The following is a 22,341-nucleotide window of genomic DNA, read 5'->3' as shown; positions in this document are numbered from 1 at the left end:
GAAGGAATTAATACTGTCAATCCTGTAGTGGCACAGAGATGAAGTTATGATTATGGAAATCTACAGAAGTGTTTGCAAGATTAGACACAGTTAAAAAGCAAAGTCTTTACACTGCTGAAAAACTAGCAAAATCTAATGGTACTATGTTCTGATTAAGAATGAAAAGTTTCCTGAGAAAATTTAAAATACACATGTGTATGTATATGTATGTACACATGGACAGCTTTGTGTGTGTGCCAGAAGGGCACTGAGTCCTCAAACCAAGGTCAATATCAGCTCTGTTAGTTTGAAGAGGAGCAAAGAGCTGGATTCCCAATTGCACAACAGGAACTCACTTTTTCAGCCAAAATCTATGCAGCAAAGCTAATGCAAACAATAGGCACTGGAAGAAAGGGCTGTCTGACAGCCTGGGAGAATGACAAGAAATCCTGTGGAATTCTGTCCAAAAGACATGCATTTCCAACAATATGTCAACCCTTCCACATTTTCAAAGTAGTTTAATAAGAAAGTTCCCTGCTTATATTAAAGCTAGAGATAGCCTGTAATTTATGAATTTCCCTCCGCTCAATTGAATAAGTAGTTACAGCCATAATGTATGTCCAGTTTCAAGTCCTTTTAGGTCCGGAGTAATTACCATTCTTCAGTGAATCTATTAAAAGTCTGATGAGGGCAGTGCTCCCTCCCTTGCTATACAAATGTAGTGGTTTATCAGCAGAGATGCAAGCATGCCAGTTTACACCAGAGGACTTGGCTTCATATTTTAGGATGAGCAAACAACAGTTTCAGAGGCTGGAACTGCACCTTGGGGCAGGAGAAAAGGAAAAACTGCAAACGAATTTTGATTCAGGAGTTATGTTTTCCTACGACTTCAGTGCAAATTTCAGCAATGCTCTGACTCATCTTTGGGATATTAGTCAATATGACAATTAAACATTAGCTTGTATGAACAGAGTTACCTTTGTGCAGGCAAAAATTTAAGACACATTTGGAAGATATGGGGGGAAAACAAATCATTTTTTTTAATTCTATTTTACACTAAATTCTACTCATTTCACTCAGAGTAACCTATAAATGACTAAGCTATTTACATGAGTAAGTTTAAGCAGGGCTTGGCTGTGAAGTCCCTCGCTGTTAAAGCAGTATGTTTTGATTAGTTTCAACTTTCGGTTTAAAAAAGAAAACAAATAGTACTGAAAATCAGCGAGGTGCCAAGGCTGGAAACCTGGAGTCTCCTGAGCCACCAGTCTTTCCAGTCAGGGCACTGCTGCAGAGCAGGGTTTTAAGAGCTGTTCTCTGGCGCTGGAGAAAGAAATGGCTTTTCATTCATTTTCTTCCCACTTCGGGGGGGTTAGTCAGGACTAACGGAGTACAATACGTTCATTATTGTACCTGTTTGGAGGAGAAGGATTCTATATTTCCACGTGCAGGTGGCTTTGCTGGTGTTACTAACCTCTTGCAGTTAGTCAGGGCTGCAAAAACATCACTCCTTGGTTTGCCCCGCTCACGCTCAGCTCATTCCATTCAGTTCTGCACATCTCAATTAGGGAAAGCACACCAAACAGCTTTACTCCGCAGAACGTGGTCATTAACAGCATGCTGCTGCCGAATGTTGCAAACTCTGCAATGAATCAGAGGAATTTTTTTCCACTGAGCGTTTTAAAGGCTCCACACAGACATATCTTGCCATAAAATTGAGTTGAGCATTGTCACTTCCCCAAGTAAACATCAAGTCTGAAACATTCAGGCAGCGGTGGCCATCTTAAGCTGTAACTCCAAAAATACAGCAAAAGTCAGCAACTAGAGGTAATTGACACTTTGGGAATTGTTATAATTACAAATGCTTTTGAGGGGAAAACCACACACTCTGTGTTGCATGAGAAAGATGAAGCTGTTAGAGGAAAGTGATGACCCTTCTGCATTCAGAGCTGTACTTCCTTGTTAACCCGAGGATGGAGGTTGCATCTATAAATCTGCTGTTTCCCATGCCAACATTTCCGTACAGGTTCCTTACCAGTAAAACAAAGCATTTCCTTACTGTGACAGTGACCAAGGTACAAAAGTGTACCAAGAGCCCCATTTGTTAAATTCTGTGCAGTCTCCCTATCTTATCTGAAGCAGCCAATGTATTAGTGCTTAAATGGCATAAGGAGGTCCTCATGAAAGATACCTTATTGACAAACCTCAGACTGCCCTGTATTTAGCTGCCAATTACCAAAAGCAGTCCCTGGCCACTTGAATTGACCGTGGCCCCTGGAGCAGTAGCACAGCCCACTCCTGTGGCCAGAAGAGCAGCAGCTGTGGTGTCAGAGTTGTAAGCCCACCTTGGAACTGTTTCCACCTCCGCGCTACTGCTGCTCAGGTATCGGGTATCGTGGGATGAATCAAAGCTGAAGCAGGGGATTATGTGTACACTGAATAATTAATATTAAACAAGCAATCCAAAAGAACATTATTTTGTAGAAAGCCTGTGGGAAGAAGAAATCAATTTAGCTTGCATCTTTGCAGCTAAAGAAAATAAAGCAGGTATGTTTTGCAAAGGGGATGAATAAAACAAGAAATGCTTCTATTAATGCAATACAAAACGTCTATTCAACAAAGAGCAAGCTAATGCACTATGTGTTGTTCAGTACTGTCTAATCTTTCCTCATCCAAATAGGGATGGTTTTTGGTTTGTTTGCTTTTACAGTGTTCCTGGTCAAACAAATATCTGTGTGGTCGTACAATCAAGTAGGAAAATAAAAAAAAATCACATTGAACTCCCTACAAGATACTGAATTTCATAGAAATACACCCTTATTATTTGGATCATGCAAGACATTGTAAGAGGTCTCAACTAGCTTTGGCACTTTTTTTTTGGTAAAAAAGTCCATTTTTTTTCTACAACAAAGAAAGAGGGGAGAAGATTACACAAGTAGGACTTTTAGAACAGAGTGTGATTACGGTCACCCATATTTAACCAAAACACATTAACTAGCATATGGGATAAGAATGACAGCCAAAAAATTACATAGAACTAAGAGTTCCAGAGATCTTATAAATCATGAGAGCTTGGTGGAATTACCTTATATTATTTCAAAACTTTGTTATTATGGTGTTGGGGTTGTTTTTTGGTTTGGTTTGGTTTTGTTTTGTTTTAAATCATCCACTGCAGACATTTCTTCATTTGTATCTCTCAGGCAGTTTTCTCATTTGCTGCTGTTTTGGTGACCCGTGCCTTTTGTCCCTTCGCCTTTAAAACTAAAGGAAGGACAACAACATTGAAAGTCACTCTTAATCCAGCTACTGATACAAGTGATTTATAGTCCTGTATTCCAGATTAATTGCATTATAATCTTATGAAAACAAGAAGGAAGAATGAGGCAAGAACAAGCACAGTAAAATTTGATTGTTCTGTTTGAGAAGTTGTCATAGTAAAAAGTAAACATAACTAAAGGAAACCAGAAAGTCCTTCTCTGTGTTTACTGATCCAGTCCCCAGTCTGGAAGATCAGAACCCAAAGATGCCAAAGACAAGCGTTTGGAATTCAGGACATTAATTCAGGCAGAAGCCACTGTGCAATGCATGGTTACCCTCTGGTAGCTGTGGGAAATTAGAATGATAACACCAAATATCTTGTACAGAGATGATAGAGTCTGAGAAATATGGTGCAGTGAATCACAAACACAAACCACACACTGGTTGAAATGCCGCCTCTTTAAATAGCAAGTTCCCTCTAAAAAAATTAGGGAAGAGCACCTGCTGGGTATTAAATCAGTCATGGATGAAAAGTAGTTGGAGTCAAGCCTGAGCACACCATGGAAAATAGGGAAGCATCCTTGGAAAAATAATCTGCCTATTATCATATATAATATCAGAATTTTACATAGCCACCTTAGGATATTACCATTGACATGAGCAAGCACTGTTTCATGAAAGACTGAATACAGCAAAACAATTCTGGTCTATGCAAAAGGAGGTGGAATGATGTCCTAAAGCTCCTTGTTAGTTTGCAGCTGTAGAATCTACAGGTATTTCAGAAGCAGATCCTCAGAAGCATTTCATCCAGCAAGTGCTGCATGATATACAAAGAAACTTTGTAAAGAAAATAAGAACAAATATTTTCTTTAAGCGTTCTGTTTTCTGTAGTTTATCTGAGCAGAAATCTAGATAACTGTGTTATCACATCTTAGCCATTTATTTCCATTTTCCTAAAATTATCTTTATAAAGAAAATGAAGGACAGCTACCTCCAGATGCATATAGTTTCATTGATTCTTATGTCAATAAATAGGACTACATAATGCTTGGGGAGTTGAGTTTTTGTTTTTAAATAAAGGTCCTTTACATGTAAATGCAAATAGGGTAACTTAGTAACACAAGAATGCATTATAGGCCTATCTAAACATTCAGGTGTATATTTTTCCAGTATTGAAATTTGCCAAATTTTTTTTATGGCTTTGGTCTGTTTTTTTTTTTGTTTGTTTTACTCTGTGTTAAAGCAGGCAGCCATAGAATTGCCAAGCAGCTCTGGAAGTTTCTGGACCATACTCATCACAATGTTAGTGAGATTTATCAGCCTGCATTTGTCCAGTGTACAAAGCAATGCAATTAATGCAGCTGTCCAGATTAAGAAAATCAGTGCTGCCCCAATTAAATTCTTGGAGTATCACATTTATAGATTTGCTATAAACAGCATTGATATTTACAGTTAACCAAAAGTCACTGGGTACATCCCAAGACAGTAACTGAAGGGCGGTTTGTATCCTATGTGCAAATTCCAGGTGAAAAAAAAGCGTCAGCCAACTCTGAACACAAACGTGGGCCAATACTTAAGCAAAGACAACTGACTTGGTTCTTTTTAACCCTCACCCCAAGTGACGCCGTTTGTCAGAAATCTCACAAGCTCTAACGTGCTGCTTAGATTTCACTGTGTAAGTCTCTCACCATGTAAGAGAGCACATTCTGTCATTGAGCTTTATTTCTTTGATAAAAGCTTGCCACAAGTTTTTTGCCACACGTATGTTAAAGTCAAGTGTCAACTGATGCAACATTATGCCAGCACCACTGGGCTGTGCTTAATGAGAGTTCACACAGTGGGAGGCTAGTCTGAGAGGCTCATGGGGGTGCCCATTTGCCATAAGAAAATGCGCACTTTAACATTTATCATCACATTAGGGCAGGCTGTTACGGGTAAAGCAGTGTGGAGAGCTTTGCATGCATTTTCTGTGTAAGATGGAGCGTTTAACATCTGGGGAAAGGACATTGAAAAGCAGGTAATGGTAAATTGATTGCAGGCTTTTGGCTTGAGGAAAGGCCAGGCAGTCCCCCCAAGGGATGGGGGAGCACCGTCGTGGCAGCAGCACCCCAACTAGTCGTGAGACACCTGTAGCTAGGGAAGGCATGATGCTTCCAGCAGCCAAAATGCAGGTGAAACGAGCTCACCCCAAAGGCAGAGATCCTCAGCAGCTCCACCAGGCTTGGAGGAAGAGAACAGACTGCTGCAAAAATAAATTATCTGAGTAGACTTGGAAGGTGACAGGGGGGATAAAAATAAAGCACACTAGCTCTTGAGTTTAGCAGCCAATATAGCCGGCCTCACCTTAGTGGAGCTGAGATATACTTCTGCTCAGCGCTTTGCCGTGGGAAGCCTCAAGTCTATTGCAGGGTGGGAAACAATAACATCACACTAGCAGCGCAAATTAGCAATAATTAAAATGAAGAAAAAAGGGCTTCTATTACACACCAACATTAAACTCGTAATGTTGAATATATAGTGTGCTGTATCTGTATGAACAGGGCAGCAAACTTCTTTTTTGGCCTGTGTCATCCTAGGAAGTTTCTTTAACTTTCCTAGCAATTGTCATTCATTTAAATGATATGTTATATTTCAGGATATCAGTCAACCTGATTACTCAATAGAGTTTATTTAAATGTTACTGCTAACATTTTATTCCCTATGAGCAATATAGAAATATTTATATAAGTGGAGCACAAGAGCTGGATTATTCTTTTCCAGGATTTGTGGTACAAACAGGAAACTCTTGAGATTTTGGCATGAGAATTCATAGTGACGAATGACACCTATGTGGCCATTCCTTCTTAATGTTCCATTCATCATTTAAAAGCATACAAATATATCATTTGATTGAAGGCTCCTCAGGCGGTGACTGCTTTCTGCTCCTTGTTTATGTAATTAGATTTGCATGGCCTTGGATCACACTATGACAACCACAGGAACTACAAAGATGCTGTTTCAGGAAAAGCTGAAACCTACAAAAGCACATGAACATGGTAGTCTTCTTTCTCTAGACAGGCAAATCATATGGATCCCTAGACCCTCCTGCTAAAAAGCATCAGGCCTTTTGTCAGAATTAGGGCCCACATTGTCTGGCCTATTCTTACCTGACAAGAGTCCCCCTAGGCAGGGTGCCTGTACGCAGCAGTACAGAGCAGAACCATGAAATCCCCTCTTCAGGAAAGGCAGCAGTATTTTTCTTCATTGTAGAGAAAGTTGATTGTGAAACATGAAACTGGACAGAATCCAGTTTGTTTCTACCAGCTGGGTGAGAGATAAGAAGCAGGGCTTGCCCCACTTCTTCTGGCAGAATGAGCCCTGGAGGCAGCAGATCCTTAAGAGAACTGAGAAATGCCAGCTTAGGTCTCTAGGAAAGAAGGACTCGCCAAGTCCCAATAGCGGAAGAAACCAAGTAGTGTTTCCCTCAGATGACATCTGGGATGTCTAAGGAAGCCCCACACGGGGTGGCCACTCTGAATGCTATACCTAATCCAGCAGAGACCAGGCAGGTCAAACATACTCAGCAGCTTTCTAGGCCAGCCTCAAGGAGGTGCCTATGCTTAGAATCACCCAGGAGGAAAAGCAGCTTATCCTTGGCTCTTTAGTTTGTTTAGAAAGTCTTGGTTTCTTTAGCATGCACTGGAGAATCTAAAAATTTTGGATATTAGAAACAGCAAAATAGAACAAATACCTTCAGAGGTAGCAGTTGTTTTGCTGGAATTAATTACTTGAGAAAGCACAAACTTTAGCAGAACTGAGGAATTGTTATTCTACTTCTTAACCAGATACAGAGGCAGCAGCTCTGCTGGCATATGAAACAGCAAGATGAGAACAGCACAGGGGCTGTGCTACATTTTTCTCCTAATATTAAGCTGGGCCTCATTCAGGATATGTAGTCTCTCTAGAGACTGTTGTGACTGCTGTATTCGGAGGTAACATTCCTGCGTGATACTGGGTATTCAGCAGGATGGTTTTAGTACATGTGTAGTTATCAGCACAAATAATCTCAGTACGTGTGTACTCAGACTCCACAGAACTGAAGTCTCATGAGGGACAGCATTCTGCATAGCTGTGTTTATTAGAGGCTTGTCTGAGGATTTTCTTTGGGTAACATAATCAGTGGATTTTTCCCTCTGCAAATTGAACCCCAATTCCATATAGGTGCATGAACGTATGAGAATACATAGAAAGCATCACTGTTAATTATGTTCCTCATCAGAATGAGACAGACCTCCTAAGAGCTGTCTTGAACATTTCAATACTTCTCTAGCATCTTTTCCCTTTCTGCTCTCCTGAAATAAAGGGTTGCACTTACAGTGAACCTCTCCACCATGGGTGGTTACAGCTACTGCTGTTAAACTGTTATTAGAGTCTCCTTGATGACAGAGGAAGCGTCCCTGTTATCAGGATGTTCCTCCTGGCTTGATGTTTTACAACATATAGACAATGAACAAATTAAAAGCATGAAAACAGATTACCACCATTGGCATTTATCCTCTAAAGGAGCTCTGACTGTCAGATACTATTTATGTTACTTGGGTCAGTTACATAGCTGTGAAAGTATCAATGCCATGCTTATCACTTCAGTTTAAAGCTGTAACAAGAAAACCATCATCTGTAGTCTAGTTTGTCCTCCCACTTTTTCCAGTACAGCCTCAGGATTTTTCCTTCATTAGAATAAGACAAGACACTAGCTTTTGGTAGATATTATTCATGCAGATTTTGAACCAAGGAGGAACAGAATCAACATATAAATCCACCTTTTTGAGCTTTGTATCCTTCCACAGAAAATAATCTTTTGCTCTTCTTATTGTTAGATTTGGCTTTATATTCATTTGGGTATACTAAGGTTTTCATGGTGTAACAATTCACATCCTTTACATTAAAGAAAAGGCTGGATAAAACTGGTCTTTATAACAGGATTTCAGAGAACAGTTAGGAGAATTTAGCAGGTGGTCTAGTTCATGTGGATAGATACATAACAGTATACATTTCTACATGCACACCCCACAAGCCATCTCCTATTCCATTTCAGTGCTTTGTGCATCTTGACAGGGCACTTGACCCATGCTGCGGGTGAGCAGCACAGAGCAGATCACCCAGAGGACACATCGAAGTCCAGATCAGACTTCATCTAAAAGGAGAACAGGATTATAAATCACATCTGAGGCACGCAGCATTGTGGGCTTTCTTCCTACCAGTAAGTCCCCAAACGTTTGCACAAAGACTTGTAAGAGATGGAGAGTGTGATGAATCCCAGCTGCATTGCATTGACCAGTATTAATTTTTCCTTCAGGCAGAAGTTTTCCATCCAGAATCTGGGTTGGCCATCTCCCCAGCAGCTAGTCTTCTCCAGAGACAGTTTAAAAAAAAAAAAAAGTAAAGGATTCCACAAAGCCTAATATTCTGTAACAGTAAAAATACTTTTAAATAAAAAGAAAAAAATGACCAGGCAAACAGTGGAGTATTGTTTTAAGCACTAAGTAAATGGAGAAACTTCTAGATCTGTTGTCCTTTTGGGAAAGAGAGTAAACAGTCATAGCAGCTTCTCTTTAAGCATTCATGTCTTTTGACTTTTCAATTTCAGCTCTGCTGTTAAGAAATACTTTTCTAAAAGTTTCAGTCTAAAAACAAGACATTGATTTATCCCTGAGCTGACAGTATTGAAAGATTCAGTTTAGATCTTACTTTTAAAGGTATGCATAGTGCCTTGTGTGGGCAGCTATTTCAGTATAATGTGCTTAATCTGGTCTCAGCTGAAGGAAAAAAAAATGAACTAAAAGGAAAAGGAATTTACTCTTAGGCTTCTCAGCCAGGATAAGCAGAGGACTTTTTTTTTTTAAATTGCAACACTATTGGCTCATTTGTCACTATACCACTGAACTGTCATTAAAGATGAACTTTATGCTATCAATCCTGAGTAATGTAATGATGTAGCAAGCAGGTTTTGTTTCAGCACAGGGTAGAACTCTAAGTGAAACTTCAAGCTTTCAATACGGGGGAAAAAACACTTAATGAGTTAAAAGAAAGCAGACCGGCCACCAGTCAAGCACTGATATTATCAGTTCTCACTCAGAGAGGGAGGGTGCCCTCAGGTCTCACAGACTTGCAAAAGCAATATTCCCATCTGGTATTGCACCTTTGTTATAAAACTACAGCACACAACATCAGCTAATTGCTGCTGAGCAAAATAAAACTTTCTGCTTCAAATAGCAATGAAATTTCTCCACGCAGTTTACGAGGGCAGAGCATGGGCTGATGTCTTATAGCCTATTATGGTAAAGCATAGGTTAGAGTAACCAAGGCAAAGCACCCCATCCTGCAGGCACCATGAGTGGGAAACTGGGCAAAAACCAAGAGAGGTTCTGCAACCAGGAGGGTCACTACAACAGCGAGCAGCCAATTAGCTTGGAGCACATCTTCACCCTGAAAAAAATCACAGTTACAATAAAAAAAAGCTAGAGAAGTTAAAGTCCTTTTCTCTCCCTGAATATTCCCAGACTAGGGATTAAGATTTTTGACTGCACTTATTAATACATTAAGTATCTTTGCAAACCTAGGCCTTCACATTCTTGGAAGGAAAAGCTTTTATAAATACACAGACATAGGCAGCACCCACATACCTTGTAAGTAATGATGCTGAGACATACAAAATACTATCACTAAGCATGACTCAAGGTATAGGTTCAAAAGAATATTTTTCTTAATTGACTTACACACCTGCTGAGTCAATTCTAACAAAGCTATTTATTTTTTTAATTAAAAAGCCACAGGAAAAACTTGACTTCAAGCTCCTTCATACCCCTAGCAAGCCTTAACACTTGCAGCAGGTTTAGCATCCTTAGTTTTCTTTAAGGATAGGTCTCATCATGAGATGTCTGTTCCAGCTGTATGACTCAACAGTTCTAAATACATTATGATCAGCCTGGAGTGTCCGCTCCTATCTTGGGAAAGTTGCCTGCTATCTTCCCCTCATTTGACTTTATTTTAAGCAGAGTTTGGAAGCATGGCTGGAGCTAATTGTGAAAAAATCAAGTTTCTTTGGTGTTTTATTTAGAGAGCCACAGTATTTTCTCCTCAGATATACCACATCTATGCCATTATTTAATTTCCCTCTTGTCCATCACCTTCCTAATTCAAAACCTAGTTATCAAGCAGTTATGAAGGAAGTAAAACAACAGCATATGGTGTTCACAAAAATGTCTTCCTCATTCTCCAGATACGCTGATGCCATTCATTCAAATCAACCCCAAGCTGAAGCAGCTTCCCTTGGCCTCTTCCCATTTATGCACACACCAATGTTAAGTGTTCCTCCTGCCCATCTGGGGTTTGCACTGTGTCAGTGTCCTCAAAACATTTCAAGCAAACAGGACTGCCCAAATATCTTCAGTTTAAAAATAATGAATTACATTTTGCCTCCAATTGCTCCCCTTACGTGGGACAAGGTGGGCTATTTTGGATGCCTCTGACCAGCATGATGGAGGACAGTGACGAGAACCATATGCTGTGCAGAGCTGCTGCTTCAGTTCCGCAGGGACATGGTGCCATCAACGCACCCTCACCTCTCCCTGGGGAGCCTGCTTGGTCAGCAACTGCTTGGCACCTTCTGCAGTCACAGCCTATTGGGTTTTAATCAGTTATTCACTTTGACCTTGTTCAGACATACTCTTTCCCCCATTTTCTTGCAGCCTCATACCACACTACAGAGCAATGCCATCTTTGAGTTTCACAGCATCCTTGGACCAGCCGTCCTTGGGGTCCTGATTGCTTGCTTTCTCACGGAATTTTGTACATCCCTAGAGCGTAGATGTAGTTATTTTTCATGCCATTCTTAATATATCAGAGTCAAAAATAGAATTACTCCATGTAAAAGGCAAGGGGGTTGTATCTCTGGAGAAGGAGCAGTTACTGCAACAAGAAACAGCTTCAAGCACAAAAATAAACCCTCAATTTTCTTCCTGAGCACATGAGAAATGGGGGAAAGAAAAATCAGTGAACCAGAACCCAATAGCCTGTTTAATCACACATACTGCAGAGGCCTCGTTTAATATTTAGAGATGATATTTCAAAGCCTTGCTCTCCTAACATATTACTATATTCCTACCGAGAATCAGTGGCTCCCGTGTGATAAAGAGACTGCTGGGGAAGGAATAAAAAGCATCTGAGCTACAGATGCTCTGCAAAGCCTACACCTCCTGTTAGCCAGGAGCTATGAGTGTGGTAATTACTGAATGCAAACACCACAAGATCCCAAATAACTCCATAGCCCTCATCTTCGCTCGCACTGCCAGTGGAGGATATTAAAGAACACGCAGGAAAGAACCTAAAGTCATTCATGAAATCGGGCTGGGCTCCCTTAAGACCCATTACAAGCACCACAGTGTTCAGACATGAAAGCAGGGTGTAGCTGCTCCCAGGCTCCAAATCCTCGCCTACACCAGGAAAGCAGCCAGAGGTTGAATCAGGAGGTTTGCTTCTGGGCCTCTGCAAGCAACTGCTCAGAGCAGAGACCCAAAAGGCATAAAGCACCTGCCACACTGCTCAACGCTCTCAGTCCTGGCTCCATTTCTCCTTTCCTCCTCTTGGAGGGGCAGGCTGTTTGTTTTGAAGAGATGAGTTGTCCCTGCACTCCAGCAGCAAGAATGACTGTGTATTGAACACAGAAAGCCTCGACAGCTTTAGGTGAGGTGATTCTAGCTCCTGCATCTCCCATGCTTGAATGATGCAGGCAGGTTTTCTATTTTTCAGTGCTTGCAATTTTAATTTTCCCCAAGTTTTTGCACAAAATGGAATCTGCCAGCCTGGAAACTGATCATGAAGTAGCACTGCAAGCAAGTTCTGCCAGTCATCTACAAGGAGTTGCCACAATAGTTGCATCTATGTAAAAAAAAGGGTAGTTACAGATCTTGAAAGCTTTATCATGGATTATAAGAGACTCAGTGGCAAATAGTACCTTTGCAAGAAGATCTTTTCTAGGTAATTATTACATGTGTTGAAGAATATGTTGGTCATATCCTTCTAAACAAGTCTGGCATGTTTTTTTCCCCTTAACAAGAGAATTGTCTTACTGTTCCTTATATGTAAGATGTTCTCCCAAAGAACATGTCCTGTCTAAGCAGGAAGCAGTTTCTTAGCACATAAGGAACTTATTACTGTCCTGTTATGAAAGTCACATGTCCTGACATTAAAACAAATTTAATTTTCTATAGCAATAATTACTTGTGTAATTAGACTTTTAAAAAATAAGGTAGTTTTGTGATTAACAAAAAGTACATCATCTTTAAAAAGAAGAGGGTGTAGGAGTCACAGGAAATGTGATGAATTGTGGGGAAGATGCAATTAAGCACAAAATATTTCAGAGACTGTAGTAAAACGCTGAGTTGATGCCCAGAATTTACAGGATAGCATATATTAAAAAAAAAAATCGCAGCTTGAAGGTGAAAAAAATCCCCACTAATTCTAGATGTCCTCTACTGCCTGCACAGAGCTCTCTGCTGGTTTCCAAGCTATCCATATCTACTGAGGAACCTGCTCTTGTGTTGTGAATACATCAGCATGTTTCTCTTCTCTAAAAGGTTTTTGGTTAAAGTTACCATTTAAAGAAAAACATTGCCATTATAACCATAAATTATTTCCATCTCAAAATATAGGAATAGGATCAATGATAATTGATGATTGCCACTCCTCCTGCACAGCCAGACCTGAGCTACTCATATGCAGGGCTGGGGTTTCCCACTAAGAGCAGTTTCTCCCTACAGTCCCCTTCCCTAAAGCTCAGCCCCAGCAAAGTCTTGGTTTGTTATGGCACCATCTGCTGCAAATACCCCCCTTATCGAAGCTTGCTGTCAGTGTGCAAGTGTTTTGTCTTGCAGCATCAGCCAGAGTTAAACTTTGTTGAGTATGGATGTTCAGTCTCTTTGATGTATTTTGCACTTGCTATTAAAGTGAGTAACATTGAAAGACTTTTAACCTGTTTATAAAATATAGTGATTAGTTTATCAAAAACTTTCAGTTGTATAGCAAAGCTTAAACACCACTATTTTATTAGCACTTGTGGCAGTGAGACTTACTCATCTCTGCAATACCTGAGCATTTCCAGATAAGAAAAAGCTTGTTCATAGTCTGTGTGCAGCACCCTGAGGCTCACGCAAGACCTTTGCATTGCTTACACTTGCCAGAAGTCAGCCAGACATTTGCTGCCTTGCCACAGCTTCCCTGTGTGTCACCAAACAGGAGGCGCAGAGCTTAAACCAAGTGTTTGAAAATCAGTCCTCAAAGGTACCAACACTGCAATTAGATGTTAGCAGCCTGCTTTAGATCTTGGTTCTGATATATGTTATCAGATTAGCAAAATTAAGGGTTTGGCAGCCATTCTCAGAGGTGTGACTTGGCTGCCCACATGCCTTGCTTGTCCTCTGCAGGCTGCCCCCAGAGACACCCCTGCAGCAGCATGGTCACTGCAGCATCCCTCCACTTGGGACACAGCACATGAGGATGGTCCTCACTGAGCCTTTTTGTCAGGGGTTGGCTCCTGCCTCACAAGCTATCAGGACATGACTGGGGTGAAACACCTCATTTGTCTGGAGACACAGCAGCTGTGCAGTCACAGCACCGCACCAGCTGCCACGTAGCCAGGGCAGCTCCTGAAGGCCACCACACAAAGGCCCAGTTCCAGCCATAGGACAACACTGTTATCCAGACTCCCCTTGCCAGCTCCTGCCTTTAGACACAGCAGCACAGACTGATTCACATCCAGCTTCTGGGGGGGCAGCAGGAAAAGCACTTGGCCAGCCCCAGCGGATCAGGTGGAAGCAACAACTGAGCAGCTCCTCCCTGGCTGCAGCCCGGAGGCCAGGCAGAGGCACTGGCAGCAGCTTGGCTGCTCTGTCTGCACGGCTCTTCACTGCTGAAAGAGCTCCTCAGCTCCTCTGCCAGGCACTGAAAGGCTCACTCCATTATGCAGCAACATTATATTAGTAAAGTATTTCAGCAGCTGGCTTGTGTTTTGAAAATAAGATTATCACTAGGCATCTCCAGTTCTGAGGTCCCCAGAAAGTGCCTTTTTTTTTTTGTGGAGTGATTGCTACTTGCACGAAGCAAAGTGTTCTTTCCCCTCCCCCCCCCCTCCCCCTTCCATTCAGTGACATTTCCTCTGTACGGGGCTGTTGCTGCCATTTCAGCCTGACTTCAGAAGTTTGGGTACTGGTATTTGGCCCCAGGGCTGTGTAATTATCACTCCTGAACCTCCCATTCCCCTGCAGAAGTGAACAGCCCCCTTATGCTCGTGGTAACCATTAAGAAGTGCTAAAAGTTCGAGCGCACCGGCCCCCTGTGCTTATACATGTTTAAATTGGCCCTCCCTGAAGGCTGATATATTCCATCTGGTCTATTGGATTTCTTGGCTTAAAGTTACTGGAAACACTGAATGTTTCTTCTGCAGTGATCCCGTAGCTGTCCAAGAGCAATACACACACTTACAGCCAGCGAGCTGTACTAAAACACTGTGGGAGAAGTACTTCTATACTTTTTTCCCCTGCCTGGTCTTAGAGCTATTTTGAAATCCCAAGTTCCACCATTTGCTTTTTCTAACCTATCTTACGGCGTAAGTGATACATGAAGGATAAGTACAATGCGCAAGTTTGCTGCTTGCTACTTCTAAATGTTTTATCTGATGGTTGCACACTGAGCAATAAGAGGTTTCTGTTATTTATTTTACATATTCTTCTTTCTAAAATAGCACTAGCTTGTTCTTGTGTTTATAATTTTACCTAACAGGTTAATAAAGCTTCCTGCTCTTATTTTCCACAAGCATTATTTATGCTTTGTAAACTATTTATGTCAAGAAAGAGACAGGCGACCAGGCTATACTTAAACAAGCTGTCAGCAACAGCAGCAACATTTGATCAGCCATGTAGTTATCCACTGCTCATTTAACACCCCATAGGAGTGGTATAGAATCATCTAGTTTGGGAAAGCCTTTAAGATCATCATGTCCAGCCATCACCCTGACCTACCAAGTCCCATCATTAAGCCACACCTCATGATACAGCCTGCACAGTGCTATGGCTTACAATACCACTGCCTCATTCATTCTCATCAGCACCTGCACTCCCTAGGCTCTGGGGCAGGTGTAGCACTATCTTAAGACACACAGACGCATTCAAACTGGGTCACATGAATCACTGAGGTCATGAACACAACACATCCCTTTTGTGCACAGGTGGGCCCATTCCCCCAGCAATTTCCACAATACAGATCTCTCTTACAGCAGCAGACTCAGAGGGTATATCTGTCCTTTGACTTAGTCCATCTCCCCCAGGCCCGAGCACTGCTAGCAGCTGGATGGATGCCCACATTTCCAGCAGCTTTGCTGACTCCTTGAAGCCTGCTTCTTGCTGCAGATGCTGCATTGCATTTGAAAATTGAGGATTCAGGAATATTAAAAATAATTCAGCCTCTTCATCATCTTTGTTTTCTTATGTACTTTTCTCTTGTTCAGTTCAAGGCACAGCTCTTTGCTAACTTAGAGGACAGCTACAGCACCGAGGCAGGGACCTTTCCTGACCCTCTTCTCCCCCCAGCCCCTCAATGCCCTCAGCCCCCTCCTGCAGCTTATGGCAGCCCCACTCACCTCTGTGGGACGCATGCAGGCTCACCAAGTGCCCCACAAACATGCACTTCAACACAGACCCAAAAGCACAGCACACCACCTGCTGCCAGAGGCTGGCAGTGTAACTCAGCATGGTATTATACTCCTCGTTTCAATGGGCAATAACACACACAGCTGTCATTGGCTTTAGCTGAGGTGGAGTCAGCAGCCGAGCTGATTGATGAACTGGCACAAGCTGCAGCAGGCACCGTAGTAACAATTCCCAGTGTCAGACAAGCAAACTTAACTCCACAGGTGGGACAAAACCAGATAAATTGCTTCATATCCCCTTATCTTCAAAGCAAGCCTGTTAATACACTTAGCAGAAAATCTGCAGTTGGCAAACTCTACCAAATCTGAAGATCAGCTCCTTCCCTGCAGATTTTTACCTGTGAACAAGCCCTCCCTCCAGAGCTCACAGCAATACATCTTTCAGCCTCTTGCCAGGGAGAAAATAGCCTGGCTGCAAGACTTTTTTAAGGCTTTGGCTAAGGGAGCTAAGTGAGAGTGAAATGGATTCATCTGCTCGGGGTAGTTGTTTCCACGTCCACGTCATTGCTTCCAGAAAGTCAGCCACACTCTCTCCCATGCTTGTACTGTCTCTGCTGTCATGTATATACTGGATGAATGGCTATTTACATGAAAATGCAGTCGCTGAGCATTTAGTTCTAACCATTTGTACTTGGCACAGCCATCGTTTTGAGAATATTACAGATGCTCTTGCCTTTTAATCTCAAAAACTCTGAAAATACTTATAAAACTCAGATATCCCCTCTGTAGAGTCACTGAACTCTTTCCACACTTCTGCTATTAGGCAATCCTGTTATTAGGCAAGCCTGTTATTAAGTTTAGTGGATGGAAGGCGTCCTTGTCCCGCTCGGCATTGCGTGCAGGAGCTGGTCGCAGCCAGTTGAGTTGAGCACGGTGCTGACTGTGTGCCGCCAGGCCCTGCCATGCCAGCTGTGGGGAGCCCTCCGGTCACCCCGGCTGCCCCGGCCTGGCGCCAGAAAGGGTTTGGTATCGCCGCTGTGGAAATACGGGTCTGGGGAAGTGCATTTTCTGAAGGGTGGGAGATTGCTGTGGGATCGATCCCTTCGCATGGACTTTTGGAATAGCTTTTATCATATACGACTCTTCAGATGGTTTAGAGATGAGTGCAAATCTGTAGGCAAAACCCATCCCTGCTTTAGTGAAAACTCTGGTGCCAGGATTTCTGTAACAGAGGCTAACCACTACCCAGCGAAGTGGCATGCTTAGGGGATGCATTTTCTTCTTCAGGTTTGGTGTAATGTTCCTGAAAGCTAATGGCATCTATAATGCTGTTGCTGATCTGTTTTGCTACAAAACAGAAAACAGAAGTGCTGCCTGTGGGAGGCAAAGACGTTTAAAGGGAAATGTGCTGCTGGAAGAAAAGGCTTCCACTGTAAACCTGCAGTCCACACAGAAGCTAGACCTTAATGATGTGGCTAACCGCCTGTGGGCTTTGAGAGCCCGCTGGTGGCCAGGCCACTGCCGGCCCCCCCCCATGGACGCCCTGGTATCCGTGTGTGGGGCTGGGTGCGTGTGTGGGGTCTGGCCAGGCCTTCAGGCCCTGCTTCACCTCACGCCACAGCCCAGCAGCATGTCAGCACAGCTTTCGTGCTGTGAGGGCCGAGCACGGAGGGGCCCAGCCGGGCTGGCAGCTGGGAAATACAACACAGTGGCTGAATTAGCATGAATACCAGTCAAATTAATATTATAAAAGCTTACTGCAGTTATTTGCAGGTTCTGATCAAAACAGATACTGAACAACCGCATCCACTTGATTAATAGCAAACACTTGCTACAGAAACAGACACTAATACTAATCTTCCATTTTACTGTGTTTAGCGCACATAATTATTCATCACAGATACTATTTATATACCCCTGTACTGCAAAGTGAAAGAAAGCTTTTGTCTTGTTTTTTATCATTTTGAGATTAAATCCAAGTTTTTCTATTTCCTCCAGTCAGCAGATCAGGCCCACAATTTTCTCTCCAAATGACAGGCAATTCTTTTAAGTGTGTTGAATTATTTTTTTCCAGGTGGTGGTTCAGCTGAAATTAAATGATACTCTTTTCTGTTGCTCAGTAGTACAGCTGTAGCACACAGGGAAAGATGACAACTTTAACGTGACATTCTAGCGAACGTGGAAAACAGTTTTTAAACAGAGGACTTTAAATTCTCGGTGCTACTTACTGCTGCCTCATGCGACAATGTAGGAAGCACCGAGAGGGAAGGGAGGCTGGGGTGAGAGCACAGCAGCATGAGCAAAGGTCATATAGAATCCATTCCCCTCACATCAGACCAAGCTCCCCCAGCTACACTCGTCACTCGTCACTGTTTTGGTACGATGACAAAGTGCCCTTGGCTCCTACAGGGACTCCACTGCAGCAGTACTAAACTGGGTGATTATTTCATATGAGACGTTTCTGTTTCCTTTAGTCTGGCCACATAGGGTCAGTTAAAAAACTTTAAGGTGAAAAGTAGAGGAAGGTCAAATTAAGCTCTACCAGTATTTATAGAGCTTCGTTGGATAAAGTTCATTAACAGTAGCCACATGCTCCAAAGGAACTATGTGGTCAGGTTCTATCCTGAGTGGAACCTGCAAAGATACGTAAAAGAGAGAAAAATCCAAGATATTTACGTTTATTTGACAACTGTCCAGCAAATAGCTGAGGTATTTTCATCTGGCAGGAACTGCATGCACTGAAGCACCAACGTTTTGCAAAAATCACAGCCTAGAGTTTTGTAAATTGGTAACAAACTGGAACTGTGGAGATGAAAGCAAAAGAAATGCCCAGCTCCGATTTACTAGCCTTTATATGCCGCTGCTGTCTGACCACGGAGCAACAGTGTCTCCTAGTGGCCAAAAGAATAATTCTTTCAGGTTCACGCATGTGTTTGCGGGTATTGTGTTTTGCTTCTCCGTGATAGCTTATTTACCTTCATAAGCACCTCTCAACGAATCTCTCTGCCAATAAAGCTTTAACATTGAACTACGGAATAGAAAAGGCTTTGCTATTGAGCCGGTGACTAGAAAAGAGGTGGCATAGGTATCCCCCACCACAAAATCCTATTCGTCACTTGTAAGCAAAAATCCTCAATGACAAGACCTGAAACATGGATGTCTGAAAGTCCATGGATATACTTGGGAATTCAGTGTTGCAAATGTTCCTGTTACTGCAAATCATGACCATACGTAACAATCAATTAAATAAGCAACACCTCAGTTAAACACGAGTACTACTTTTCTTACCTGTTTGTGAAAATGATTCACCAAATAAAATTAACATTTTCTCTTTTCTCTGCTATCCCGAAACAGGTCCTGATTGTTTCAGTTCCAAGAATCTTGCACTGCAAGCCCAGAAAAAGATCCTGAGCAAAATGGCCACTAAAACCATGGCTAACATGCTAATCGATGACACAAGCAGTGAAATCTTTGATGAGCTGTACAAGGTAACAAAGGAACACACCAGAAACAAAAAGGAAGCCCATAAAATTATGAAAGACCTGATTAAAGTGGCAATAAAAATCGGGATCCTCTATCGAAATAATCAGTTCAACCAAGAAGAAATGGAAATCGTAGACAAGTTCAGGAAGAAGCTGAACCAAACTGCCATGACAATTGTCAGTTTCTACGAGGTAGAATACACTTTTGATAGGAATGTTCTTGCAGAACTTCTGAATGAGTGTAAAGACCTTGTGCATGAACTAGTAGATCGACACCTGACACCGAGATCCCATGGGCGTATCAACCACGTCTTCAATCATTTTGCAGATGTGGAATTTCTAACTGCCCTGTACAGTCTTGATGGGGATTGTCGGCCATACCTCAAAAAGATCTGCGATGGCATCAACAAACTACTTGATGAGAAGATCCTCTGAAACTACACTCAGAAACAAGAAATCAACCAAAAACTTCTGTGTAGAACTGGCCACCCTTCATGAGCTGTGGTGAGCACGTGAGCTTCCTTTCTACTGTTCTTGCTACAGTCTCCAGCAGGAGCCTGAAGGTGCTCACTTGGCTCAAAATGAAGTGGAACACCTAAATCAGAAAGCTATCAATGTTAATGTTTTGTTCACGGATAATTGAGTCTTCTCCAAGGAGTGGCATGAACAAGGCTGCTGACGTGTGTTGTTCAGAAATAGATTGCTATACATCATGATCTTACTAGCTTTGTGGTCAAGGCTGAGCATAGGAAAGAAAGTAAGCTCCAATGCATGGCTGTGTAAAAATAAGTGATGGAAAAAGAGCAATGCATGGAATTTACCCCCCAGGCTGTCCTTGGTGTGTATGTTTTTATTATTCCCACACTAATTGAAAAGGCTTAGACAGAAGGTAGGGCTCTCATGGATTAAGCTCTCTCCTTTCGAATGGATCAGGAATCAATGTGAGAATGCATCTCTGATTTCACATGGTATTTAAGTCTACTAGGGGATAACAAATAATACAAATTGAGTAGAAGTGGTAGAAAATTTAAAGAGCTGTTCCATGAAACAATGTTCTCATTAGAGATTTTTGGTTTATACCTTCTAATAAGAGAAGATTTCATTTTAATTTTGAAAAGCAGCTCAGTGTTTCAAGCTCAAAGGTAATTAGAAAATTAGACAAAGTACTACAACATTGGTACTCCCTCTCAGATTTTGGGTATTTGGTAACATAGCTGAGTTTAGGCTGAAGGTTATGCTGCTCTTTGTGCTCTTACTGTTTTGCCTGGCAGAGCAAAACACTCAGCAAAGATTTTGAAATTGCACTTGTGAAGAAATCAGTGGATCTATAAAGCAATGTTAACATCTCATATCCTCAAAAGGTAACATTCAGCCTAGGTAAAATGGTTTACCATACCCATGATGTGAATTTGTGCCTACAGTAAAACAGAGTTGTGACAAAAAAGGACCTCCATCTGCTATGCTTGCAGTGCCATCTTAGTGCAGAATATCCACAGCCTTCTTAAATCCAGTGACTCTGGTGAGTTTCATAAACAAGCTATTTGTTTTGTTTTTAAATGAAATATACAGATGTCTTGAAACCAAAAACATTTTGAAAAGAGATACTGGTTTCTTGAAAGTTTTGTTGGGATAAAGGGAGAACCAGAGCAGAGCAGATACTCCAGCTTGCTGCTTGCAGGATCTCGCAGCTCAGATGATGGTGCTGCCTGTCCCTAAGTAGGGGGAGCATGGGCAGAAATCTCTCCTCTCCTTGCTTTCTGCGTCTTATCCCACAGACTCACCTCAGTCTGCTGAGGCTTCAATGTCACATAGCATCTCCTTTACTATGACACAGAGCAGACAATCCCATTACCTAGAGAAAACACCTTTCATCTTTCATATATTATAATACAGAGACTTATGTACTTTAAAATTGACATAATGCAAGAAGCCATTCCTCTCTAAGGAAAACTTCCAAGGGTTATCACCCATTACTTCAAGATAACAAAAATTTATATTTTCCCATTAAACTCTTAAATAATGTGGTGGTAGAGAAAACTTTTCAAAATTTTATTTTCATTCTTCTCTTTCCTCATCCCAGAATAGCTGTAACTCATCTCTTGCAAAAGCAATTTTAACCATTCTACTGACTTTCATACAGGTAAGAATACACATACCTAGATCACGTATTCACTACGGTTTGGACAAGAACCGTTTTTATCTGTTCCTAGGAGAATGCATTTTGGAGCACAGGAGGAACACTAAAAATGGCAGCACGAGACATTACCAGAGCAGTTTGTAATGATGTAATTTTCCCTCATGTTTCCTTCAACCATAAAAGTATATTTAGTAGCAATTAAGGTAAACTGTTCTTTTGCAGCACAGCACAGTAATAGTGTATAAACTTTTGGGATGGAAAGTCTATTAAGATTTGCCTTACAAGGTTGCAAGTTGAGACATTTGCAGAGCCATATTTACATGCACCATTAGCTGCATTCTTTCTCAGAGCACATACTTGTCAACTGATGCTTTTGAATAGTAGTTATTATATCCAACACTCCTGTCCCAGTGCACGTCAGATTCTGCGTGTTTGTTTCTCTTGTGGCAAACAAATATAAGATGTTGTTTTTTAAAGCCAGACAAAAAGATTATTCAACATCGAAGATATCCAAAAAGAAAGGGATATCCTATGTATGTGACTTCCTTTTTGTGCATTGCAAGTATCAATATTCAAAATCTGATATTTTAGACAGGCCAGCTGAACATCTGTCATTTACAAATCTGAGTAGCCTTAATGAAATAAAATGTTTTTGAGCATTTCTCATACTTGCCTATCTGGTATATTCATTGTTTACTTTTGTACTAGTAGTGTGGTATGTAATGACATTGCTAATGGGCAATGTCCAGGTCACTTTAAGTACATGATGTATTATCATATTTGTGGATTAAAGATGTGTAATTACTGTC

General features: G+C 41.6%; 1 protein-coding gene across 1 annotated transcript in view; it reads left to right on the top strand.

Moving 5' to 3' along the window:
• TNFAIP8L3 (TNF alpha induced protein 8 like 3) overlaps window positions 1–22,341 on the top strand; it is a 46,263-nt gene extending 23,922 nt beyond the window's left edge. Inside the window, 1 exon segment of the mRNA XM_048060223.2 lies at window positions 19,268–22,341. Within this exon segment, the coding sequence (XP_047916180.1) occupies window positions 19,268–19,830 (563 nt within the window). The 3' untranslated portion in view covers window positions 19,831–22,341.

This window comes from Anser cygnoides, chromosome 11 (genome assembly GCF_040182565.1).
Source record: "Anser cygnoides isolate HZ-2024a breed goose chromosome 11, Taihu_goose_T2T_genome, whole genome shotgun sequence".
NCBI lineage: Eukaryota > Metazoa > Chordata > Aves > Anseriformes > Anatidae > Anser > Anser cygnoides.
The sequence above is the reverse complement of the archived record's forward strand: the minus strand, read 5'-3'. Positions and strand labels throughout refer to the sequence as shown.